At 50.4% G+C, this 22604-nt stretch overlaps 7 protein-coding genes across 7 annotated transcripts; 4 read left to right on the top strand and 3 right to left on the bottom strand.

Moving 5' to 3' along the window:
- Positions 1–250: 250 nt before the first annotated feature.
- N7468_005300 (cysteine proteinase) lies at positions 251–3313 on the top strand (the record flags this gene model as incomplete). Its single annotated transcript, XM_058474597.1, has 8 exons — positions 251–258; positions 307–464; positions 534–753; positions 846–969; positions 1029–1098; positions 1420–2070; positions 2126–3010; positions 3057–3313. The coding sequence occupies 8 exons, from the start codon at positions 251–253 to the stop codon at positions 3311–3313; spliced, it is 2373 nt and encodes a 790-aa protein (XP_058330337.1).
- Positions 3314–3552: 239 nt separating this feature from the next.
- N7468_005301 (uncharacterized protein) lies at positions 3553–6274 on the bottom strand (the record flags this gene model as incomplete). Its single annotated transcript, XM_058474598.1, has 4 exons — positions 3553–4377; positions 4557–5565; positions 5634–5878; positions 5945–6274. 4 exons carry the CDS (start codon positions 6272–6274, stop codon positions 3553–3555), a joined length of 2409 nt encoding a protein of 802 aa, XP_058330338.1.
- Positions 6275–6818: 544 nt separating this feature from the next.
- Positions 6819–9842, top strand: N7468_005302 (U3 snoRNA-associated protein UTP13; the record flags this gene model as incomplete). The annotated part of the gene is made up of 4 exons (XM_058474599.1): positions 6819–6992; positions 7053–7080; positions 7136–8684; positions 8741–9842. 4 exons carry the CDS (start codon positions 6819–6821, stop codon positions 9840–9842), a joined length of 2853 nt encoding a protein of 950 aa, XP_058330339.1.
- A 295-nt stretch (positions 9843–10137) lies between these two features.
- On the bottom strand, positions 10138–11662 carry spp2 (spliceosome ATPase-activating subunit SPP2; the record flags this gene model as incomplete). The annotated part of the gene is made up of 2 exons (XM_058474600.1): positions 10138–10391; positions 10525–11662. The coding sequence occupies 2 exons, from the start codon at positions 11660–11662 to the stop codon at positions 10138–10140; spliced, it is 1392 nt and encodes a 463-aa protein (XP_058330340.1).
- Positions 11663–12319: 657 nt separating this feature from the next.
- On the bottom strand, positions 12320–16735 carry eaf1 (MYB and HSA domain protein; the record flags this gene model as incomplete). Its single annotated transcript, XM_058474601.1, has 3 exons — positions 12320–16376; positions 16482–16613; positions 16692–16735. 3 exons carry the CDS (start codon positions 16733–16735, stop codon positions 12320–12322), a joined length of 4233 nt encoding a protein of 1410 aa, XP_058330341.1.
- A 736-nt stretch (positions 16736–17471) lies between these two features.
- Positions 17472–18950, top strand: N7468_005305 (putative 60S ribosome biogenesis protein Mak11; the record flags this gene model as incomplete). Its single annotated transcript, XM_058474602.1, has 1 exon — positions 17472–18950. One exon carries the CDS (start codon positions 17472–17474, stop codon positions 18948–18950), a length of 1479 nt encoding a protein of 492 aa, XP_058330342.1.
- Positions 18951–19545: 595 nt separating this feature from the next.
- On the top strand, positions 19546–21572 carry N7468_005306 (translation initiation factor eIF2 subunit gamma; the record flags this gene model as incomplete). Its single annotated transcript, XM_058474603.1, has 9 exons — positions 19546–19822; positions 19888–20495; positions 20585–20626; positions 20681–20787; positions 20853–20936; positions 20999–21042; positions 21097–21392; positions 21445–21479; positions 21542–21572. The coding sequence occupies 9 exons, from the start codon at positions 19546–19548 to the stop codon at positions 21570–21572; spliced, it is 1524 nt and encodes a 507-aa protein (XP_058330343.1).
- Positions 21573–22604: the final 1032 nt, after the last annotated feature.

Consider the following 22604-nt stretch of genomic DNA (forward strand, 5'->3'; position numbering starts at 1 on the left):
CTCGAAAACGCTCTGTAGTGCAGCGGTGCCTCTTTGAATTGGAACAGCGCCTGGTCAAGTGCTCTGGATACAACTTTTTTTTTTTCGGGGAAAAAAGCGGATCTCCAAGCGGCGGCTGAGTCAGCGGGGAGCTGGCAGCTCCAGGCGTCAAGCTCGCCGCGCGGTCATCACCATCCACGTCTCCCACTTATCGCCTTCCTGAACCTCTTCTTGCTTTATTTCTTTCCGCATATTCTCACCGCAATCATGTATGTTGCTGTATGCCATTTGCCCTGGCTTTGCCCTTTACTGACAGCCTGTTTTCAGGGAGGTTCTCTTGGGTATCACTGGCAAGGACTTTGTCATTATTGCCGCATCGAAGGCTATAATGCGAGGCCCAACAATCATCAAAGCCGAAGATGACAAGACACGGGAGCTCAACAACCACACACTCATGGCTTTTTCGGGAGAGGCTGGAGATACAGGTCAGTAGTGCCCACTTCATCGTTCCAAGGCTCTACATCAACAGAATGCTCATATTGCCTCATGAATAGTGCAATTCGCCGAATATATCCAAGCAAATATTCAGCTGTACACGAAACGTAACGATGTCGAGCTCAGCACCCCCGCCGTTGCCAACTTTGTCCGAGGAGAACTGGCCCGCAGCTTGCGATCACGGAGTCCGTATACAGTCAACTTGTTGCTAGGAGGCGTGGAACCCGAGACCGCTACACCCCATCTCTACTGGATCGACTACCTTGCGTCTCTGGCCCGGTACCATATGCTGCCCACGGCTACGCTCAGTATGTTTAATCACATAATTCGCCGATAATGATCGAAAGAATCATTGGTACTAACAAGCCCAGATACTACTGCCTTTCTCTCCTCGATAAACATCATAACCCCGGAATTACCCTTGACGAAGGCTTGAAGCTCCTTGAGAGATGTACAGATGAGCTCAAGCGCCGACTACCAATTGACTACAAAGGAGTATGTTTTAAAGACGAATCTATTATTCATAGATTGGCCTCGCTAACTGATCCTTGCAGGTGCTGGTCAAGGTGGTCACAAAGGATGGAGTGCAAGTAATTGATTTTGATAACGATAGAGTCGTTCGCAGTGCGTAATGGTCAACTTGCGGCGGCGTTCGTTGTATCATATCCTATGACGCTTTAACAATGGTTCACGGTATGACATCAAATGTTTAGCACTGAAAATAAAATTTCGTAGGATTTGATTTTCCACCTGGTAGTAATACAATACTCTATCGATAATCTCACTCGTAGTTGGTAAGTAGATCAGTTGAAAGAGCCTCTGACCGCCTGGTCTTCAGATGACGCGCTTAGTGCACACGTTTGTCTTGTTTGCACCGCAGAAGGTACATGGGAATTCAAGCACCTCGCCGCCCTATTCACGGACCTACCGACCTTCCCACCGCAGTCGCAATGTCGAAAAGGCCAGCTGAAGCGCCACTGGAGGAGAACTTGCCAACTTCCCCCGCGGCAAAGAAGGCGCGCGTGGAGGACGAAGTCGAAAGTGATGGTACAGCACCAGATCTAATCAACGGTCACGAACGAAACCGTCACAACGGTGCTGACATCCTTGGGACGGCAGATGAAGGACAAGAAACCATTGACGGACACCCCCAAGAAGATTCAAGGGATTCTGAGATCGACGAAGAATTCTCAGCCGTCTCTGTTCCCAAACGTCAATCGAAACCTGTGAAAGGCTATGACGACCTATACCTGGATACGATCAACCGCGTCATCTTAGACTTCGACTTCGAAAAGCTGTGCTCTGTCAGTCTCTCAAACATAAACGTCTATGCATGCCTTGTCTGTGGCAAGTACTTCCAGGGACGCGGCCCCAAGTCGCACGCATATTTCCATGCGCTTGACGTCGCGCATCATGTCTTCATCAATCTCTCCACTAGGAAGGTTTATGTTTTGCCAGAAGGATACGAAGTGCAAAGCAAGAGTTTGGACGATATCAAATATGTGGTTGACCCTCATTTTTCGAAGGAGCAAGTCGCCAAGCTCGACAAAGAAGTGCCGAATGCACGGGATATCGCAGGCACCCCATACAGGCCAGGTAAGCTCCTTTCCTGGATACAGAAGCTGTTATCAAGGCCTAATATATGCACCAGGGTACGTTGGTATGAACAATATCAAGGCCAATGATTATTTGAATGTGGTCGTCCAACTACTCGCTCATGTTGCGCCTGTCCGAAACTTCTTTCTGCTGCAAGATTTCCCCATTCCGGGAACTCCAGAACTTGTTCTGCGCTTTCGTACACTCATACGCAAGTTATGGAACCCAAGGGCTTTTCGCGCTCACGTGTCTCCACACGAATTGCTGCAGGAAGTTGCCATACGGTCTTCGAAGCGCTTTACTCTCACCAAACAAGCAGACCCCTCCGTCTTTTTGTTATGGTTCCTTAACAACCTTCATCTCGCTCTCGGGGGATCTAAGAAGCCATCGGACCCTAAAAAACCAACCAGCATTATTCATGCTGCCTTTCAAGGCCGTGTCAAAGTCGAATCACAAGACATCACAGCCCATTCTGATACCCAAAATGCTCGTTTAGTGTTCACTGAATCCGGTAATATCGAAAGCACCATTCAGCCATTCCTTATCCTTACGTTGGATCTGCCGCCAACGCCTCTTTTCCAATCCGCCGACCGAGAGTCTATCATCCCGCAGGTTTCCTTGGCCCAGCTCCTTGCCAAGTACAATGGCAGGACTGCGTCCGAAAAGCTCTCTCAACGAGTCCGACATCGTCTGGTCCACCCCCTCCCACCCTATCTCCTGTTCCACATAAAACGATTTAGCAAGAATAAATTCGTCTCCGAACGGAACCATACGATCGTCACTCACCGCAGCACCGGAGACCTCGACATGTCGCCTTATGCTGAGCCCAACCCCGAAGAATGGCCGCCAGGTGAACCTATTATGTATGACCTCGTTGCAAACGTGATCCTCGATCCCGCAATCGCCATTCCCGGTGAAGACGATCAATCTGCTGAGAAGGGTAAAAAAAGCCGCCGCAGGATCTGAAGGTGCAACAAGCACGTCAGGTGCTGGCGCCGGCAGTGAGAAGGTCTCGTGGCTCATTCAACTCCATGACAAAGGGATGACTGCTGAGAATGCCCGTCATCGAGCTGCTGGGGATCACAAGTACCGTGGCCCAGAGTGGCTTGAAGTTCAAGACTTGCTCATCAAGCCTCTTCAGAGTGAGCTGTTGTTTACCCGAGAGGGGTATTTGATGGTATGGGAACGTCGCAAGGTCCCCTCCCAAAAGGCCAAGGGCAAGGAGAAGGCCGCCGCAGAGTGAAGTCGAATTTTATGAAGAAATCCAGGTGGAGGCATTTTGCTTTCTTTCTATTCTTGTTCTTTGTACATTAAAAAATCCAGTTTTCCATGAGGAGCCCAGAGTCCCTGCGGCAGTCAAATGATCTTAAGAATAATCTGAATAGTATAATTCCTGATGTAACTGGTAAATTCTTGATGCTTTGCTTGATTAGTTATGTCCTATTTATTTGAAGTGGGCGGAAAGGTTGGGCTTGCTGAACTTCACAGGCTTCCCCAGCCATAGAACTTCCTGCCAATCCTCATAGTTGAGCCAACTAGAAACCCCCAAACACCCGCTCTAAGAGCAGCCTGCATGCCTCTCATAAGGATTATTCTTCCACAGTAAGCAGATACATCTTTCCAAGAGCGGCCACCCAGCCACAACCCAACAGGATAGAGGTCGCCGATTTGGAGTTGCGGCGATGAATTCATGGCAAGGAAGGCATGAGCCAACGACCGAACATAAAGAGATTCGAGGGGAGATAGGATGATAGTAGTCACTATCGCTGCTACGTGGGATGCAAGAGAGTCCACAGGATGCGCGGATAGAAGAGTGACCCGATGTGCGGTGGTTGGCTGGCCCGGGCCTTTAGGATACGGGCTTGGTTCTCCAGAGTCGTCTTGGGGTTCGACGGGCCCAGTCTCTTCATAAGGAGGAAGTCGAGCGTCAGGCTCATCATCAGTTGGTTCTTCAAACCCGTCAGGCAGAATGTTGGGTGGCGGGCCTAACAGTTGAGGCTCTTCATAAAGGATTGGTTGCGATGCTACAACAGAGGTCGGCGCTTCTTGAGCTGTGTTTTGCTGATTATCCTCGGCTGGCTGGGATTCTTGACCCGTAGTATAGCTTGCACCCGCGGTTATGCTAGACAGGTCATCTTGATCTGCAGCGGGCGGCTGTTGGGTGCCCTGGTTCTGTGCGCGACTTAAGATAAGCGCCTCAAGAAACTCGGCTATTGACCTGCGCTCAGATGCCACAGAAGGTGGACGTAGCCCTGGGGGGTCTTGAAGGACTCTTGGGATATTTGATTGGGGAGCGGGACGGGGAGGCTGGGAATTAGAGTTACGATTACCCAAAAGCTCTAATTGCATAGTGATTATATCAGAGCCTTGGTGAATCAGTGATGCTCTAACTCGGGGAGATGTTGGAGGAGATGTTTCGGGGAGGATGGGCGAGAAAATAGAGTATTTGAGCGGGAGAGGTGCCGATTATCTGGGGAGGCGTCTACTTGCTGGGCATTGCTGGGTTGGCTCTGAGAGCGAGAAGCATTGGAAGGTGCACTTCTTCGTCCATTAGTCGCCACTCCTGAGAAGGAGTCACTGCTCATCTCCCCGGGTGACTGAGACGAGCGACTCCGGTTTGTGAGCACTTGGCCCACGTCAGTACCAACTTCCAGCTCAGGTGAGCGTAGGTTGCGTGGCTCGGCAGCTGAAGATGCTGGTGGCAGAGCGCTCTCCGGAGGTGAGGCCTCTACCTCATTCAAACCAGACGGGGCGGCGCGACTTTCTCGTTGAGCTTCATCAGGTTCTTGTCTGACCGATCGAGGGCCCTCTAGCTCGTCTAATTCTCTTGCAAGAAGAGCATTTTGCCTTCGAACATCGTTGAGTTCTCGCTGCAATGACTCGGTTTCAAGACGTGAGTTGTGTCTTTGAGCATCGTCAAGCTCTTGTTGTAAAGATTCGATCGAGTTTCTCAAGTTGTCGATTCCCTCTTGATTATAACGCTGCATTTCAGCCCTGTTTTGCCTTTTCGTTGAAAAGAGGCCAAAGCCCGAGAAGACCCAATCACGCAGAAGAAGAAGCTCTTGTCCGATATCTTCAAGTAATGTGAGCTTTGCACGGCGAGTTTCTTCCTCCGCACGCCGTCCAAGAGTTGGCACAACCCATTCAATGAGATTCTCCTCAAAGGCAACACGAATTGATAGCTCATCTGCTAGAGTAGGCTTTGGAAGTTGACGTCGCACCAGCCTATAAATACGTTCTTCCAGTTCTGGGCGTAGGAAGAAGGCATATATGACTGTCAGCATCCCTGGAGAGGCGAGAGTTTGTAGGATAAATCCCACGACGGAGAGTGGAGAAAAGTCAGAGGGCAGAGCCGGAAGTCGAAAGAGAGATCTTTCCCCAAATGGAATCAATGAAGAAACGCTGGGGAAAGCATTCGGAGGAACGAGTGAGAGCGTTTGTAGCATCGACCACATGTAAGCCTCCACGGACAAGATAAGAACTGAGCCCCTTGCGCTGTAGCATGTTGTCAGCAATCCAATATCTCATATTCATAGAGAAAAGGAAAAGAAAAGGCAACTTACGCAGAGTATAACACTCCGAAAAGAGACCTTAGGAAAAGAGAAAAGTTTCCTTTCCCTGTAAATTCCAAGGCATATTCCCGGGCCGTAACGAAAACTCGCTTGAGAGAGTTATCGCGGGCTATTGCAAGAGCGCTGGATGCTGCCCACGCCGGTATTCCGGCGCAATAGAAGCTGAGCAGACCCGAGGCATCGCGTTCAGCCCGTATGACATCAAGAAGCGGAGCATGTGTGTAATGCTTGTAGGCCTATGTGTACCCCTTCCCATTAGACTAATACATTCGATCATGTTTGTTTTTGAGCAAAAAGCTTACCAGGATTCGTCCAGTAAGGGATGAAGACCACCAGGTGCTAAAGAAGACGAAAAACTGGTCCAGGGTAGTGATTATCAAACCACAGTCGTTTTCGGCTGCGATCTGGCAGATTTTTTGCTGTTCACTGGATGAATTGACATTACGGTCTTCTCCACTGACCACAATCCCCATGGTGGAAAGAATATCGTTTTTAGCTCTGCGCAGTCCCCGTCCCAGAGCCTTGGAATCGGGGTTCACCGGATGCCCTCGTGCATCATATTGCTGCATGTAGTTATCCGCATGTACAGCTGAGACCCTGTGCACCGTACTAGATGGATCCACAGTTGCCATCTCAGGTGGCTCGTAAGGTGATCGGCCCTGCCAAGAGTCAATGATTCTGTTTATTAGAGAGAGTTACGCGCAAAGACGATGAAGTGCCGTTGACTTCAGTTTATTCAACATATAGAAGATGTATCCATAGATGCAAATCTAAAATGCCCCTTGTAAATGAGACACAAAACGGATCCAAGACGCTTTTTCAACACTCAAGCATAAAACCGTCTGCTGACACAGGGGGATGTGGTCTTACCAAGGCGAGCCGGTTCAAGAAAGCCTGTCGACCCATGATGATCAAAGGACCCCCAAATAAAGAAGCCGAGTTACATCACTCAAGGGCCCGGATAGTCACACTTCACAAACGATGAGACAAGAATTAGAGAAGTTCGACGTCGAGATATGCGAGGCTACAATCCACGTGCCGCAACGATGCACAGGCCAGGGTTTATCTTATCGGATGCAAACACTACAAACATCTTCAAAAAAAAGTTGTCCGAGCATTTTGCGATTCTAATCGAGTTCTTCCGAAACGTCAGTACGAGTTTCCACGCAATCAATCATGTCGAAGGCTGTTGTCAAAACAACCTTTGAGGCGTCTCGTACGATTCGCCCGATATATACGGGCGGGAGTACTGCACTAGATGCCTCCGGCCGCATCTTACTCTCATGCATTGGCGAAGATGCCTTAATCGTGGATTTGGAGACTGGTGACCAGCTTGCTAGTCTGGAAGGAGTACGTTAAATAAGGTTTCCGTTCCAATAATCTCAGTTCCTAACAGAGTTTTTCCTACAGGATGGGGAGATAATTACCAGTTTGGCCAGTATGTTTACTACATAAACCCCCTCCACCAAAATCGCGGTCTCACAGAATTCTAGTAACTCCATCTGCGTCGCACGCTATCGTTTGCTCACGGTCGATGTCTATGCGGATATATGCTCTTACTCCTTTCGACCCTGATTCCCAGTTCGTCACAGCAGAGCTCATTCGAACCCTCAAACCCCACCCTGCGCCCGTGGTGACTACAGCAATCGATCATACAGGTACACTGCTTGCTACAGGCGCTGCTGATGGATCCATCAAAGTATGGGATATCCGAGGAGGCTATGTGACCCATACCTTCAATGATCGTGGGGTTATCTCCGCCCTATGCTTCTTCGAGGTCTCCGCAGAGGCCGAGCTCAAATCCTCCAAAAAGAAGTCAAAGCGCAAGGCTTCCGGAGACGATGATGAGATGGAGGATGCTAACGCCGATTCCACAATTGGATTCCGACTCGCCTGTGGCAGTGACGAGGGCAAGGTCCGTGTGTTTGACCTGCACAAGAGGAAGCCAATTGCTTCTTTAGATTCGCACGTATCTTTGGTGCGCAGCCTATCTTTCTCTCCTTCTGAGAATGCGCTACTCTCTGCGAGTCGCGATAAGACTCTTATCATCTGGGACGCGAAGACGTGGAAGCAGAGGAGAATTATTCCCGTGCTTGAAAGCGTCGAAGCCGCGGCTTTCTTAGGCGATAGTGAGCTCTGCGTTATTGGAGGCGAGCATGCGAAATTACGAGTTTGGGACTGCAACCGCGGCAGTGAGGTTACTGAAGAGCAGGAAGCTGGGGAGGAGTATGAAACAATTGTGGGCATCCAATATTCCCCAGGTGCCCCTTTTGTCATGACCGTCCATGCAGACCAGACTATCCGTCTCCACTCTCTCGATTCATTATCCAGCTACACTCCTGGATCTACATTAGAACCACTACGGATTACGCGCCGCATCTCTGGTAACGACGATGAGATCATTGATCTTGCCTTCGTTGGCCCAGATCGGTCAATGCTCGCCCTGGCCACCAATACTGAAACTATTCGCATTTTTTCAGTCGCACCATCTGAGGACAGACCCTCAACAGGAACTGAGGATTTTTTTGGCGCAGATATTGCCCATCTTGAAGGTCACGAGGATATCATCATGGCCATTGATGTGGACTGGTCCGGACACTGGCTAGCAACTGCAGCAAAGGATAACGCGGCTCGCCTCTGGAGAATTGATCCTAAAGCCTCATCATACACATGTTTTGCCGTCTTGACTGGTCACGCGGAGACCGTGGGAGCGATTGCTCTACCGCGCGTGCCACCTGCTGCTGGCAGCCCCGCATATAATGACCCTCTGAACCACCCGCCAGCATTCATAATGACTGCGTCATCTGATCGCACGATCAAGCGTTGGGAAACAAGCAAGCTTGGTCCACTAAAAGATCAAAAGCCCCATTCACCGAAGGCCATCTTCACCCGCAAGGCTCATGAGAAAGATATCAATGCCCTTGATATTGACCACGCTAATTCAATTTTCGCCAGTGCATCCCAAGACCGAACTGTCAAGATCTGGGATGCCGACGAAGGTTCAGCAATTGGTCTTCTCCGTGGGCACAAGCGTGGTGTGTGGTCTGTTCGGTTTGCCCCAAGGGCACACCAATCGTGAACACCGATGCTGGAACCAGCACGAGCCGCGGACTAGTTGCAACTGGCTCTGGTGATAAGACTGTGAAGCTCTGGAGTCTTGCTGATTACAGCTGCCTAATGACATTTGAGGGGCACGTTAACTCTGTCCTGAAGGTTGTCTGGCTTCCGCCATCTCAAATCTCCAAGGGCCAGTCTAGCGATGATGATGAAGATGAAGAAACCAATTCACCCAAGAATGCTATCCAAACAAAGCCTCTCATTGCTTCGGCTGCTGCAGACGGCCTTGTCAAGATCTGGGGTACCCATGGTGAATGTGAGGCGACACTTGATAACCACGAAGATCGGGTCTGGGCACTCGCCACCCCTACACCATCCGGTTCCCGCTCCGACATTAAGACCACTTCTACCAAACTCAATACCACACCTTTCGCCCTTGCATCTGGTGCCGCAGATTCCACTGTCACTCTCTGGACTGACACCACATCCGCCACTTATACCGCTGCAGTCAACGCTACCTCCGAGCGTGTTGAGCAAGATCAGCGGCTACAAAACTACATCCGTGCCGGCGCGTACCGTGAAGCCATCACCCTCGCTTTACAACTAAATCATCCTGGCCGCCTTCTCTCGCTCTTCTCTTCCGCTATCGATGCTGCCGACGATCCAACTCTCTCGACCGAGGATCGGGAGCGTGCAGTGGACAGTCTGACCGGCAATCCCTCTATCGATGAGGTTCTACAGTCGCTTGACCCAGCGAATTTGCGCACCCTATTACTCCGCCTCCGGGACTGGAATACCAATGCGCGCAATTCGCGGGTTGCTCAGCGTATTCTCTATGCCCTATTCCGCTCGTATCCTGCTTCTACGTTTGTTGAGCTGGCAACGCAGTCTGTGCGTGGTGGTAAGAATGGACGTGCTGCAGCGGGTTTGAAGGATATACTGGCTGCTCTTGCTGCGTATACAGAGCGCCACTACAAGCGTGTTGAAGAGCTTTCTGATGATTCTTATCTCGTTGAGTGGGTTCTTGGAGAAATGGATGGTGGTGTCGGACTTGGCGGAATGATGAGTCTGGACCTGGATGGGGATGAAGTCAATGGTAATGTTGCCGAGCATGAGAAAGACGTTATCATGCTTGAAAGCTAGTATTTGTATTCGTCCACGTGCTCTGGGTGAAAGGTAGGATGCATTTGTATATCCATCGGCGCTTGTTATGTGGGAGTTTTGTGGGAATGGATCAAACTTGAACAACAGCCATCTTTATTTTTCATAGAAATGGATTTGATTTCATATGCCTCGGGACCGAGTCCTCTTTATCTTCAAGAGCTGACTAGCCTACACTAGAAGCAAGGGTATCATGCGCGAGTAATCATTATTGCAAAACTTTAGGTATTCGCGTCGTCGAGTACATGGTTCTAAGACAGACCACGATCTGCTTGTTTCAATGTTCAATCTTCTCGCCGGCTGCGGTGGGAGTAGCGGTCTCGGTCATGCCGATCATGTCGTGAAGAGCCCGATGAGTGTCGTGAACTGCTGTATGGGTCATCTCTATGCCGACGATCACGATCGCTGTCCCTCCGATAATCTTTTTCGCTGTTGCGATCTCGTCGATGATCCCTGTCTCTGTCCCGACGATCATCTCTTCGACGATCGTCGTCATCATCATAGCGGGAACGCCGGGAAGAATGACGGCCGCTGGATCGACTCCGGTCACGACGTGAAGAGCCACTCCTCCGATCATCACGATCATCTCCATGGTAGTCTCGATTACGGTATTCACGATCTTGATCTCGACCGCTCTTCTCTAAGTTTCGGTCTCTCCGCTCACGCCATTCGTCTTTATCAGGTTGGGCAGCAGCTTTCTTCTTCATGTCTGCTAGCTCTTCCTCGGTGATGTACTCTCCAGTGGTCTTGCTTCGCATCATCACAGGCAAGTAGACACCTTCGGTATCGGGGCCTTTGGAACCCTCCCCGCCCTGTTTCCTAGACGCCTTGCGCATAGCCGATTTTCCCCAGGCCCCAAGCTCGGTTTCGGCACCCTTGCCTCCCGAAGAATCCTTCGCTCCAATACCCAGAAAACCTGGGCGCCGTGGTACAACAGGCTTCTTAACGCCCTTCTCCGAGCCATAGTTACCACGGCCAGCGGACTGACCATCTTTCCATCCCATACCTCGGAGAAGCGCGGCACCGAATTCTTCCACGGGAATAGCATTGTACTGATCCAGCGTCGCAGATTCCGGACGAGTCTCAAAGTCCATTCTGAAAGAGCTTGTCTCGTCATATCGAGGGGTCTCTCCATCTCCTCTGTTTGATGGCCCGATCACGAGATCCGTTCTTCGCTCCACCTCCCCATTAGTCTCCCGGATCAATTCCCGTATCGCGAGTTCGTCCTCCGTGAGCGGCTTCGTTGGCTCCGGAGCCTCGACATCCGGCCTTGCGTCAGCCATCGGCTGGTCTTGGTCCTTTCCATCAGGCCCTTTCTCTTTCTTCGCAAAGCTTAGACCATAGGCCATACTTGGCCCTTCGACCTCAACATTGTCTCCGTAGGATTGACCATTCCGCTCAGCTTCCCGCATGGCTTGCACCTCTTTCGGCAGAAGATTTTTCTTCCCCCTCTTCATATTTGTGCCTGCTCTGTCGCGCCAGTTATTCTTGCTCGCAACCGTGATCACTAGTGGGCCTTTTTCGGCCACTGCTTTGCCGTCGGCAGTAATGGCGCCCCCCGTATGAGTATCGAAGCCGGCAACCGCTTCATGGACAGGAGCCTTATCTTCTTCATCGGAATCATCGTCATGGCCAAATTGATGGGGACGTGGGAGGGAGCGGTTCTGAGAGTCTTGACGACTGCGGCTGGATTGGAAGTTGAACGCGGTTTTACCTGAGGACGCGCCGTTCTGTTTGGAAGAGAGGGAGAATGGCTTTGAAGGGCCATGGCTCGGGTCGCCAGGGCCTCCAGATGAAGACATGACAGTGGAGTAGCTGTACAAGAAAGTGAAGTGAGATTTTTGGTTTGTAGAAGTTCGAGTCAAAAGATTCGATGAGCGCCTGAGCTTGGGCGGTGGCAAAAGCGGACGTAGGCGCGCGGTTACGCTTAGCTTGCATCTAGATTGGTCGAGCCTAATTGTTGGTGCTGTGAGACGATGAATATTACCACTGGCAAAAGGGAAATTATCGCACAAAGGAACTACTCTCGACGAAGAGCCAAGGTCATTTGGGAATGTCTTAAAAACTAATCATACATTTCATGTTCGTTAATTCTTGGGTTCTTAACGCCGACCGAGAGGTTTTGCCGTCCCAAGAATAATACATGCCCAACTCTTTGAAGATCGTATCACTGGTACATAGGAGCCAGAGACACTACTGCTCCGTGATATTGATGAACGCTCAGGGTCTGGACATCGAACATGACGCGAGTCGGGGAAAGTCATAAAGGTGGTAAAAAATGGGGAATAAAAAGCGAGGTAGACGCCAGATCCCAGACCACCAACGCAGATAGAAAGTAGAAGAGGAAGTGTCACTAAATCAAAGTACTTGGGGTGTGAAGATGTCAATATGTACAGGGGAGAAGGATGAGGTAGGTGCATGGAGGTATTAAGGCGTAATAGCAGCTGCCATGCGGAGCTTTAACTTGTCGCCGTTTGGGCAGCCGGTGGATGGGGGCTTTTGTTTGCGGCTTGGACCGCGCCAGCTTGAGCACTGCCACTACGCTGCGCCTGAGGAGTTGCGCTGCGGCTGTTTTGAGGCCCGGCACCATTCATAGCAGGCGAACTGGTAGGGGCCACTCGGTTCTGGGGGTTGTTTTGAGGAACTCGCATCATAGGAGAGAAGCCCTGGTTCTGGGGAACCTGCATTGCTGAGTTGCCGTTGGGTATCGCGGGCTGCTGAGGAGCCTGGAAGTTCCCTTCATGGGGCACCTGGTAACTCGCTTGGGTATTATTCATACTACCAGCGGCCGCATTGATAGCCGCTTGTTGCGACATGCGCTGCTGCTGATGTTGCATGAGACGGTCCGTAGCGAGTTTGTTGACTTGCTCCGCAGGCAGGTTAGGATTGGCGCGTTGGATCTGACTTTGGTAGTTGCTGATTGTCGGAACCATGCCGCTTGATAGAGGATTCGGCTGACCCATGCGAGGAGACGGCGTTGAAACCCCTTGAGAAGTGCCTTGAAATGAAGGACTTTGCATTCCACCTTGGGTCTGCATCGCAGCCATCATTGCAGGATTACTGGGACCATTCACATTTGCCATGTTGAGATTGGGAGAGTGCGATCCCTGAGCGGTGAATTGCTGGTTCTGGAACTGCTGTTGGCCTTGTTGAGGAACTTGTTGTTGACGAGATTGCAGCATCCTCTGTTGCTCTTGTAAGCGATTGGCCTCTCGCATCACGCGAGCATTGTCTGGGGATGCCTGCATTGGCATGCCAGGTCTGGCACCCACCGATTGCTGCATCTGTCCCTGGGGCATCATTTTCATAGGCATATTGGACGCCATCTGACCATTGACAGGAGCCGCACCAGCGGGCATTCCCTGCATGGCCTGGGTCCGTCCTTGGTTCACACCTGTAGTACCTTGCGGTAACCCAGCCGAGATCCCATTTGGCGTGCCATTAGACAAGGCTGCATTCCCAGAATTCGGGGTCATGTTATTCGGACGAGCTTGCGAATTTATCATTGGCTGCTGCGGTTGTTGCGCTTGCTGCAGCTGTGTTGTCTGCTGTGGCGTTTGTGCTTGTTGTGTCTGCGGTTGGTTTTGTACCTGACCACGCTGAGCTGCAAGGCTAGCTCGCTGCTGAGCAATCATCTGTTGCCGGTACTGCTCTTGCCTTTCGGCCAACTTCATTTCACGGTCATATTTCAAGCGACTAAACTCTGCCGGAGTTGTGATAGGAGGTTTGGGCTGATTCGCCTCGTTGGCCTTCCTAAGCGACGCTAGGTGAGAAGCATGCTGTTGTTTTTGCAACATTGTTTCTCGCTTCTTGGCCAGCTTACGCATGGCGTCAAGTAGAGCAAGATGCCGAGAGGACCTCCTCCTATCCACGCGCAGAGGTTGAGTTGTCCTCCGGCGTATGGGCTGCTGGGGTTGACCGTTGTTGGCTTGTTGTTGTTGCTGTTGCTGGGCAGCCTGTTGTTGTGCAAGGACAGTGCGCTGGGCTGTTTCAAGTCTTTGGTGGTATGCACGAAAGTATTGGGTCTTGGACATATCAGCCGGTAGCCCTTCTAGTCCAACCCAACGTTCAAAGCATTCCCAAGGAGTTCTTCTTTCGGCACCAGAGGTAAAGATAGATGGGGATGTCAAACAACTGGAGATGAGAGACCAGTTGTATGAATACTCCTTGACCAAGCGACGAAGTTCATCATCCTCAGCCATCGTCCACTGCGAAGACTGCCGCGATTCGAAGAACCCAACTGTGGGCATGGGGTGTTCAGTTGGGGGTCTGAAAGTATGCCCAGGGTGAATTCGGTCACGGATGGGCTTATTTTCAGGCCGAAACAACGCGACATTAGTTTGCTCTGGTGGAATATCTGCGAGCCCGTGTTCAATCTCAGCGCCGTACTGAGAATAATCATACCGAGTTCGTTTGCATGGAATTTCATCTTTGTGAAAGGTGATTTTAGTCGTGGCAAATTTGGAGACAGGAAGAAGCTCTGTCTTCCAGACTGAATCCGGCAATTGCTTGAACATTGGCTGCTTGGTCTCATGTGAGAGCCGGACGGGTTCATAGATAGGAAGCTCGTCAAGGAGTTTTTCAGTCGCGGGTGTCATGTCAACAGAGAAACTAAACTCATCAGACCCCAATGAAAAGATTGCTGCGGGAGCAACGGTATCGTGGATGATATCGTGGCGTGGCTCATCATGATACCCATCACTGATTGACTCCTCCTCAGCCGAAGGAACAAGGTCGGGTGTTGGGTGAGAGACAGGGAATGGGTCGTCCACAGCGTCTTCCGATGGGGATGGTATTCCCATTTTGATGTCATCTTGCACACGACCGGTCTGAATTGGCGGAGCCTTCACACTGACACGAAGGAGAGCACGGTGCTCTTCATCACTATTAACGTACTCAGCGCACCAGTCCGCACAGCTTTTGGCGGCAGCAATCTTCCATTTTCGTTCCTCACGAAAATCAGTCCGCATCCATTTCATGTGGTCTAGCAGAATATCCCAATGTGTGGCCTGGCGGGCAGGTTCCGGCGCTCGCTTCATTTGTCGGAGAGGCCACCTATTAGCGTTCTGAAGGGCGTAAATCCGGCGTAGCGTACGGCAATCCATGGATTCTTGGTACTCGAGAAGGTGATTTGCGGTGCTCAATGTCTTGTGAGCAGAAGTGAGGAGGGTGCTGATATTCATGCCTCGCGGCGGAGCGAAGGCTCTGTTTAAGAATAGAGTGAAGAGGTAGTCCTGCTCCTCATTCACTTGAGCCACCACGTCGGCTGATTCACGGTGAATAAAATCATGTGAATCTGCCTTATCTTGGAGTGAAGTCGCTTGTTTAGGGAACACAACCGTCGACAACCTGGTTCTTTCCTTCTCGCGATCCTTGCGATCCTTGAAACGCATGCGGGCCACACTATCCGGCGAATCCTGCTCTGTAGCTGAGTGGGATGTTCTTGGCGTTTCCCCAAGTATTTCTGACACTGATTTGTGGCGAATAGCTCCAGATGAGACTCTGGTAGTCATACGCTCTGGCTGAGAAGATCCGAGCGGAGTGGGAGGATTCGAAACCAACTTCTTATTCGGTGTTTCGACTTCATTAGATGTTGTCCCATCCGGTACTTTCTCAGTGGGCGACGCATCCCCTCCTTGAGCGGCTGTGCCATTGATATTTTTGGTTTCCGAAGGTCCAGCCGCAGGTGTTTCATCAATCTCCATTCCATCTTTACTTGGCGTTGCCTTCTCCTGGATCACTTCATTTGACGATGGCCCGCTGGCCTTCGCATCTTGGGCCTGTCGCATTGATTGCGCCTCCTCCAACAGCAATTGTTCGTCGGGAGTTGATGGAACCAGACCTGAACGAGTATGTATTGATCGATCATGATTCGGGCTCAGGCGGCCACTCTTCGCAACTTCGGTAGTTTCCTCTCCGGGGCTTGTAACAGGTGAAGCAGTAACGGGAGCGGGGGTGTTATTAGAATAAGGATCGATGGAAGAAGCGGGAGAAAGCGGCTGTTCTGGGTTAGAAGCGCCTATAGTAAGAGATGGGCGACTCTCAGATTTCCTCCGAGTGGAGGCGGTAGGGATATCCAGAGAGGTTGTTGCATTCGATGCATTAGGCTTCACGCTTGAGAACCTGACCTCTGCTCCATCGTGCCCTTTCGCGCTGAGGGGCGTATCTAATACCGATGCACTTGGGTCGGCACCCGTGGCTGATACGGCAGGAACGGGAGCTTCAGGTTCCTGTGTAGCTCCGAGACTCGATGCCGGTACAGAAGGTACGTTTGATAATGCTGGGGCTGGTGCGACAGCCGGCTTTGCGGCTCCTGGCTGGGTCGTGGGAGTCGCTACGATAGGTCCTGTAGAAACTGAGACGGCGTCTCTGTCTAATTTTGGCGGTAATATGGCACCAGCGGCCGATTGCGACTTTGTTGGACCGGGCGCTGTAGACGCGACAGGTTTTGAGGGTGAGGTTCGCGCTTGCGCATGCGCGGGCAACGGTAAAGTAGCTTCGTCGAAGTAACGACCTCTGCGTGGGGAATTAGTAATTTGTAATTTGAGGTGGAAAAGAAATTGCTGTGAATAAAAAAAAGAAAAAAAAATCCTGAAGAAGTTTTACGGAAATGGTACTTACTTCTCGATATCGTTGGCGTCGAGAAACGTTGCTTCTTTTTGAGGGTAGAGGGAATCAGCGGTCGCGGCCTCAATACCCACGGTCGCATAATACAACTCGGTCAGTTTTCGCTTGCGCGACGACACACAGTTTCTGGGCCAATATTAGTATCCACGACATCACCGAGCTCGCCAGAATCGCGTCGAGCAGGTTTTGATAATTAATGCTCACGCGATCTCATCGTTCTTAGACCGGAGAAGCTCGTCGCGGAGCATGAGGTCTATCTCGGGAACACAGCATCCGATTAACACGGGGAGAAAGGGAAAGGGACGACCAGGGTCATTCAGAACGGAAAAATCGCTTCGAATGATGAAAAAGGGGTGGGGGGGTCGCGTGAAGCGATGGATGGCAGGGAAGGGAGGACTTTTCAGTTACGGGTTGGCACGGGAAAAAAGGGAATCGCAAGTCGAAGTGGTGGAAGGAGACAGTACCGTACCGTAATATTACACCCAAGCCGGCCACCACCAGCAGTCATTTCTCCCAGGAATGATGACCATAGGGAAGTCTATAGAAAATATATAGATTCTAGCAAGCTGTGCAGCTAGTCGCTAATCTATCTGCTATCCCAGAGTGGATTCTCAGGGCAAAACTTTCTCCTAATGCAGATGCACTATGAAACTCCAACAGCGGTCTTTCAAGCAATGAGCGTGAGACACATGGTAAAATAAAGATTTCTGGGACCTGTATGTACTATGTATCCGCAACGGAAAAGGAGGGTAATTTTCAAATCCCCTGCCGCATTCTTGTTGGATGTTCTGTTCTGTCCCGTTGCGTTTGGCCTGTTTGCGTGCCGACACCTTAACACCTTAGGAAATATTTTCAGGCCTGTCAATTCAGGCATTAAGGTAAAGTCCTTTATCGATAACGACGGAAAAAATAGTTATCGAGGTTCCCAGCTCGGGCTTTTCTTTAACATTGAATACTCATCCCATCAGCAGCAGCGAATCTGCAATGGCTAAACGCAAGAGGAATGACCCTCCCAAGGAGGACGTTGCCATCCAATCTCCGTCTAAGGCCGTCAAATCTATTGATACGCCCTCCCAAACCCCCGATGCAGCTCTAACGGTCCAAGTGATCACTGGTTCCTATGAGCGTGTGTTGCATGGTTTCACAGCGGGGATTCCTGCATCTGCCTTGAAAGCAAAACAAATTCCCTCCAAGGACTCGGCCTCGCCCATTCAATGTATCGATACCTTTCTCTTCGAGGCCCACGGATCTGCTATCCGCTGCCTTGCACTGTCGCCCATGCCCAGACCTACCGACACTGCTGATGCTCAAAAAGTCATTTTGGCCAGCGGTGCCACAGATGAGCGCATCAATCTGTACTCTATCTCAGCTGCCCCGCCTGCAAACAATGACGACTTCCCTTCTGTCCCCACGTTGGCTGGAAATAAGATCCTTGAGAACCCCAGAAACCGCGAGTTGGGTTCACTATTGCACCATTCCGCCAGTATATCCGCTTTGAACTTTCCTTCACGCAGCAAGCTTCTGGCCGCAGCCGAAGATAACACCATTTCTGTATCAAAGACTCGTGACTGGACAGTGGTTTCAACGATCAAAGCCCCACATCCCAAGGTGTATGGTCGCCCGAGCGGTGATACTGCGCCCCCAGGAGCAGCGCCATCAGGTGTCAATCACTTTGCGGTCCACCCAAGTATGAAACTGATGTTGAGCGTTGGGAAGGGCGAGAAGTGCATGAGACTGTGGAACTTGGTAACTGGAAAAAAGGCAGGAGTGCTGAACTTTGACCGTGAATTGTTAACCAGTGTCAATGAGAATAAGTGGAGCTCTGGCGAGGGGCGTCGCATTGCATGGAACGCGGCTGGAGAAGAGTTTGCTGTCGCCTTTGAATGGGGCGCGGTGGTGTTTGGAATTGATTCTACGCCTAAATGTCGAGCCGTGCCAGCTCCCAGAAGCAAGATTCATCAGATGAAGTATATTTCTGTCCCTGGAATAGACAGTCAGAAAACTGATCTTCTAGCCATTTCCACTGAGGATGGGCGTCTCATCTTCTACTCAACGGAAAAGACCCAAGAGCTAGAAGAAAATGCCGATTCCGCTATTCCTCATGCCACTCCGGTTTCTCAGATTGGCGGCAAGCAGGCCGGCTTCCCGGGACGAATCAAGGATTTCGAGATCTTGAGCTTGGAAAATCAAGCGAAGGAGCTGCGGGATGGATTCTTGATTGTTACGGGTAATAGCGACGGCGTGGTGCGCATTTGGAGAGTTACCGGCAAAGACCTTACTCTGGCATCTGAGGGCAAAGAGACTCACCAAGTAGGCGATGTTTTGACCTCATACGAGACTGGTAACCGAATCACATGTCTGGCTTCTTTCATCATGTTGCCTGCCGAAGATCCAGCTACGCTACTAGAGTCAGACTCAGAGGAGGAGGAGGAGGAAGAGAGTGATGATAGCGACGAGGAGTGAACCCTGACGCCAGGCACTTATACCCAATGTAAAGTTAGAATGATGTACCCATGAAAACTCCCAAAAGCTTCGCATAGCGCAAATAATCACGTTATCGTTCTCTATTTTTAATAGTCCTTTACTGGCTTCTTCTCGTAGTATAACGAGTGTATAGCCCTTTCCAGTTCGAGACCAGACAAGAAGAAGGTTCTGCATGAATGACTCATGCTAACTTCGCGACAGACAATTATACTATTGCCCAGAAACCACCATAAATTCCGCGCGCCTTAGTACTTTTAGCATGTATTTCCTTCAACTAATACTTCATTTAGAGAATCAGATGTATAGTAACGAATCCTCGTGTAGTATGTTTGTAGTATGAGTTGCAAGTATTGGTCCAGGCGGACGGGGGCAATGGCAGACACCGCTCTCGCACTCCACTGCACAAAGACCCCACCATTACATTTCTCCGTCAGTATCGCCCACGCAATTTTCATCCGGCTCTTCGACTCTCCACCTTCCACCCCCACCACATCCCTTTCCTCTCGATTAACCCGAGAATCAAACCGTCCTATTGCTGCGTCCTCAAGGTCCGAATTTCACATTATGGCTGCGAATGGGGGATTTCTCCGACGAGAGCCAACCCGGCTCGCCTATTCTTGATGGCAACAATGCTCAAGACTTCGATGATCAGGAACCTTTGGACAAGCCCCTCAAATCAGCTATGAAGAAGTCCGCTCCTCCTGTGCTTGAGAAGAAGCGCCCTGAGCTCCCTGAGCAGCCCGAGCCCTCCACTGTCGATCTGTCAAAGTTGACTCCTCTGTCGCCCGAAATCATTGCCCGTCAAGCCACTATCAATATCGGTACCATCGGACACGTCGCTCACGGGAAAAGTATGTTTTGTCTTTTTTACTCCATTTACCTTGCGCAGGGTTATATCTAACGGACTGATCAATAGGTACCGTTGTCAAGGCTCTCTCCACAGTCCAGACAGTTCGCTTCAAGAACGAATTAGAGCGCAACATTACAATCAAGCTCGGTTACGCCAACGCCAAGATTTACAAGTGTGACAACCCCGAATGCCCTCGTCCAACTTGCTACAGGAGTTATGGCAGTGAGAAGGAGGTTGACCCGCCTTGCGAGCGGGAGGGCTGCAGTGGAAAATACCGCCTGGAGCGTCATGTCTCTTTCGTCGATTGCCCTGGGCACGATATTCTGATGAGCACCATGTTGTCAGGCGCTGCGGTCATGGACGCCGCTTTGCTTTTGATCGCCGGAAACGAAACCTGCCCCCAGCCCCAAACTTCAGAGCACTTGGCTGCTATCGAGATCATGAAGCTCGAGCACATTGTTATTCTGCAGAACAAGGTCGACCTGATGCGTGAGGACAACGCCTTGCAGCACTATCAGTCGATTCTCAAGTTCATCCGTGGTACCGTGGCCGATAACAGCCCGATTATTCCTATTTCTGCTCAGTTGAAGTACAACATTGATGCCGTCTGTGAAGCTCTTATCTCCCGTATCCCTGTTCCTTTGCGCAACTTCGAGGCTTCTCCCCACATGATGGTATGGACACCCCAGGCATCCTTTTACTGCCGGGCATAGCCCTTGTGTCGACTATATCTTGTTCTCTTACTAATACTCGTCTCCTCAAGATCATTCGTTCATTCGATGTCAACAAGCCCGGTGCCGAGATTGTATGATACATTTACCTTAATGATGGATCATGTTCCGAACTAATGCCCGCTTAGGAAGAGCTCAAGGGAGGCGTTGCTGGTGGATCTATCCTCAACGGTGTTATCAAGGAGGGCGACGAGATCGAGATTCGCCCCGGTCTGGTCACCAAGGACGAGAGCGGGTGGGTCACTTCGAAATATCAGTATTTTTTCCTCGAGTACTTAATTAACAACTTGGCGCAAACAGAAACATTCAGTGCCGACCCATCATGAGCAAGATCGAATCGCTGTTTGCTGAACAGAACCCCCTCAAGCTTGCTGTTCCTGGAGGGTATGTTTCATTCGTCCCATTGAGCCCTTTGAGTCTCCGACATAATGCTAATGTATTTGCAGCCTTATTGGTGTGGGAACTCGAATTGATCCTACTCTTTGCCGAGGTTTGTTTGCCTTTCGATGAATTATCATTAATAGACGCTAATATCGCCATATAGCCGACCGTCTGGTTGGTTTCGTGCTTGGTCACCGTGGCCGTCTCCCTGCTATCTACAACGAGATCGAAGTCAACTACTTCTTGCTCCGTCGCCTCCTCGGTGTCAAGACCGCTGATGGAAAGCAAGCTAAGGTCGCCAAGCTTGCTAAGAACGAGGTTCTCATGGTGAACATCGGCAGTACTGCCACTGGTGCCAAGGTTCTAGGTGTCAAGGCTGATGCTGCCAAGCTCAGCCTGACCAGCCCTGCATGCACTGAGATCAACGAAAAGATCGCCATCTCACGGAGAGTCGACAAGGTAAGTGTCCGTACACTACTTCAATTAGGCACAAGCGGCTAACACAATGAAGCACTGGCGTTTGATCGGATGGGCCAACATCGTGGCGTAAGTTCACCTTCGATGCCTTCTGTCATATTGAAATTCTGAAGCTAATATATTGATTGTAGCGGAAACACCGTGGAGCCTATTCAGTCCTAGATCGACCCTATTCGAATGAAGTCCACCCCGGGGTCAAGGATAGAAAGTCCGCTATCACGTGAGCCAATTACGGAAGAGCCGACGTGCTCATGCTCCTAGTAGATTTTCGAGCTTGTTCTCGGGGCTCACGTTTTGCGATGAGTCGCAAAAGTTTACGATCACGATGAGTCAACAAAAAAAAGTGAAAGCATGATGTCAAGATTCCCCTGCTGGATAGAGAGGAAACGTCTTTCCTACTCTGTCATCTTGGTCTAGTACACACCTGCACATACCGTGAACCCCGTATCAGGGTAAGCTGGTAGAATTTCGAAGCCTGTTTCAATGATGAATGTTTGGGGTATGAATAACGTCGATGAAGACGAGGGGCGATTATCCATGGATATTTTTCTTTTGTTTCCGAGGGAGTTGTGAAGAAGTAACACTTGTTTCTATTCGTCTTTCATGTGCATGGATAAGCCCTATGTAAATCGGTATAGATCCCAAAGGGGTAGAGGAAAAGAAAAATCTATTGAATGATCTATTTTACTTTCCACGGATCGCCTGTAAACCTTGAAGGATTGATTCTTGGAGCTTCCAAAGGTTCGGGTTCAAGTGACAAATTGAACTTGAAGGATTCATCCATAGATCAATGGATGGGGCAATACTAGTCTTTCAGCTAGAATGCGTGCAGCCAATTGGTGTCTCTTGACGCGGCATATATTTGAATGTACGCGCAAACATCCACCTTATAGAAGTTCTTAACGCATTTTCATCTCACCCCACTCATCTTTTGATTTACCAGTCCTACTATGTATGTATGGAAACTTGTTAGGAGGGCTAGCAAAAAAAACAAAAACAAAACAAAAACGCTCGTATTACAATCAGTCTTTTCTTCACACCTTCAAGTATTGATTAAAGTACAAGTAGCCTTTCCGACCACATTGAGCCGCCCGAGGGCAACCTGACCAGTCTGACTAAGGCTCCCCAGGCCCGCGGGGGGCAATAACAACACCGTGGAACGAGCTCCAGTTACATATCCTTCTTTCCGCATCG

The sequence above is a fragment of the Penicillium chermesinum genome (assembly GCF_028974085.1).
Source record: "Penicillium chermesinum strain IBT 19713 chromosome Unknown utg000004l:1.0-3345178.0:1.0-3348027.0, whole genome shotgun sequence".
In the NCBI taxonomy this organism is placed as follows: Eukaryota; Fungi; Ascomycota; class Eurotiomycetes; order Eurotiales; family Aspergillaceae; genus Penicillium; species Penicillium chermesinum.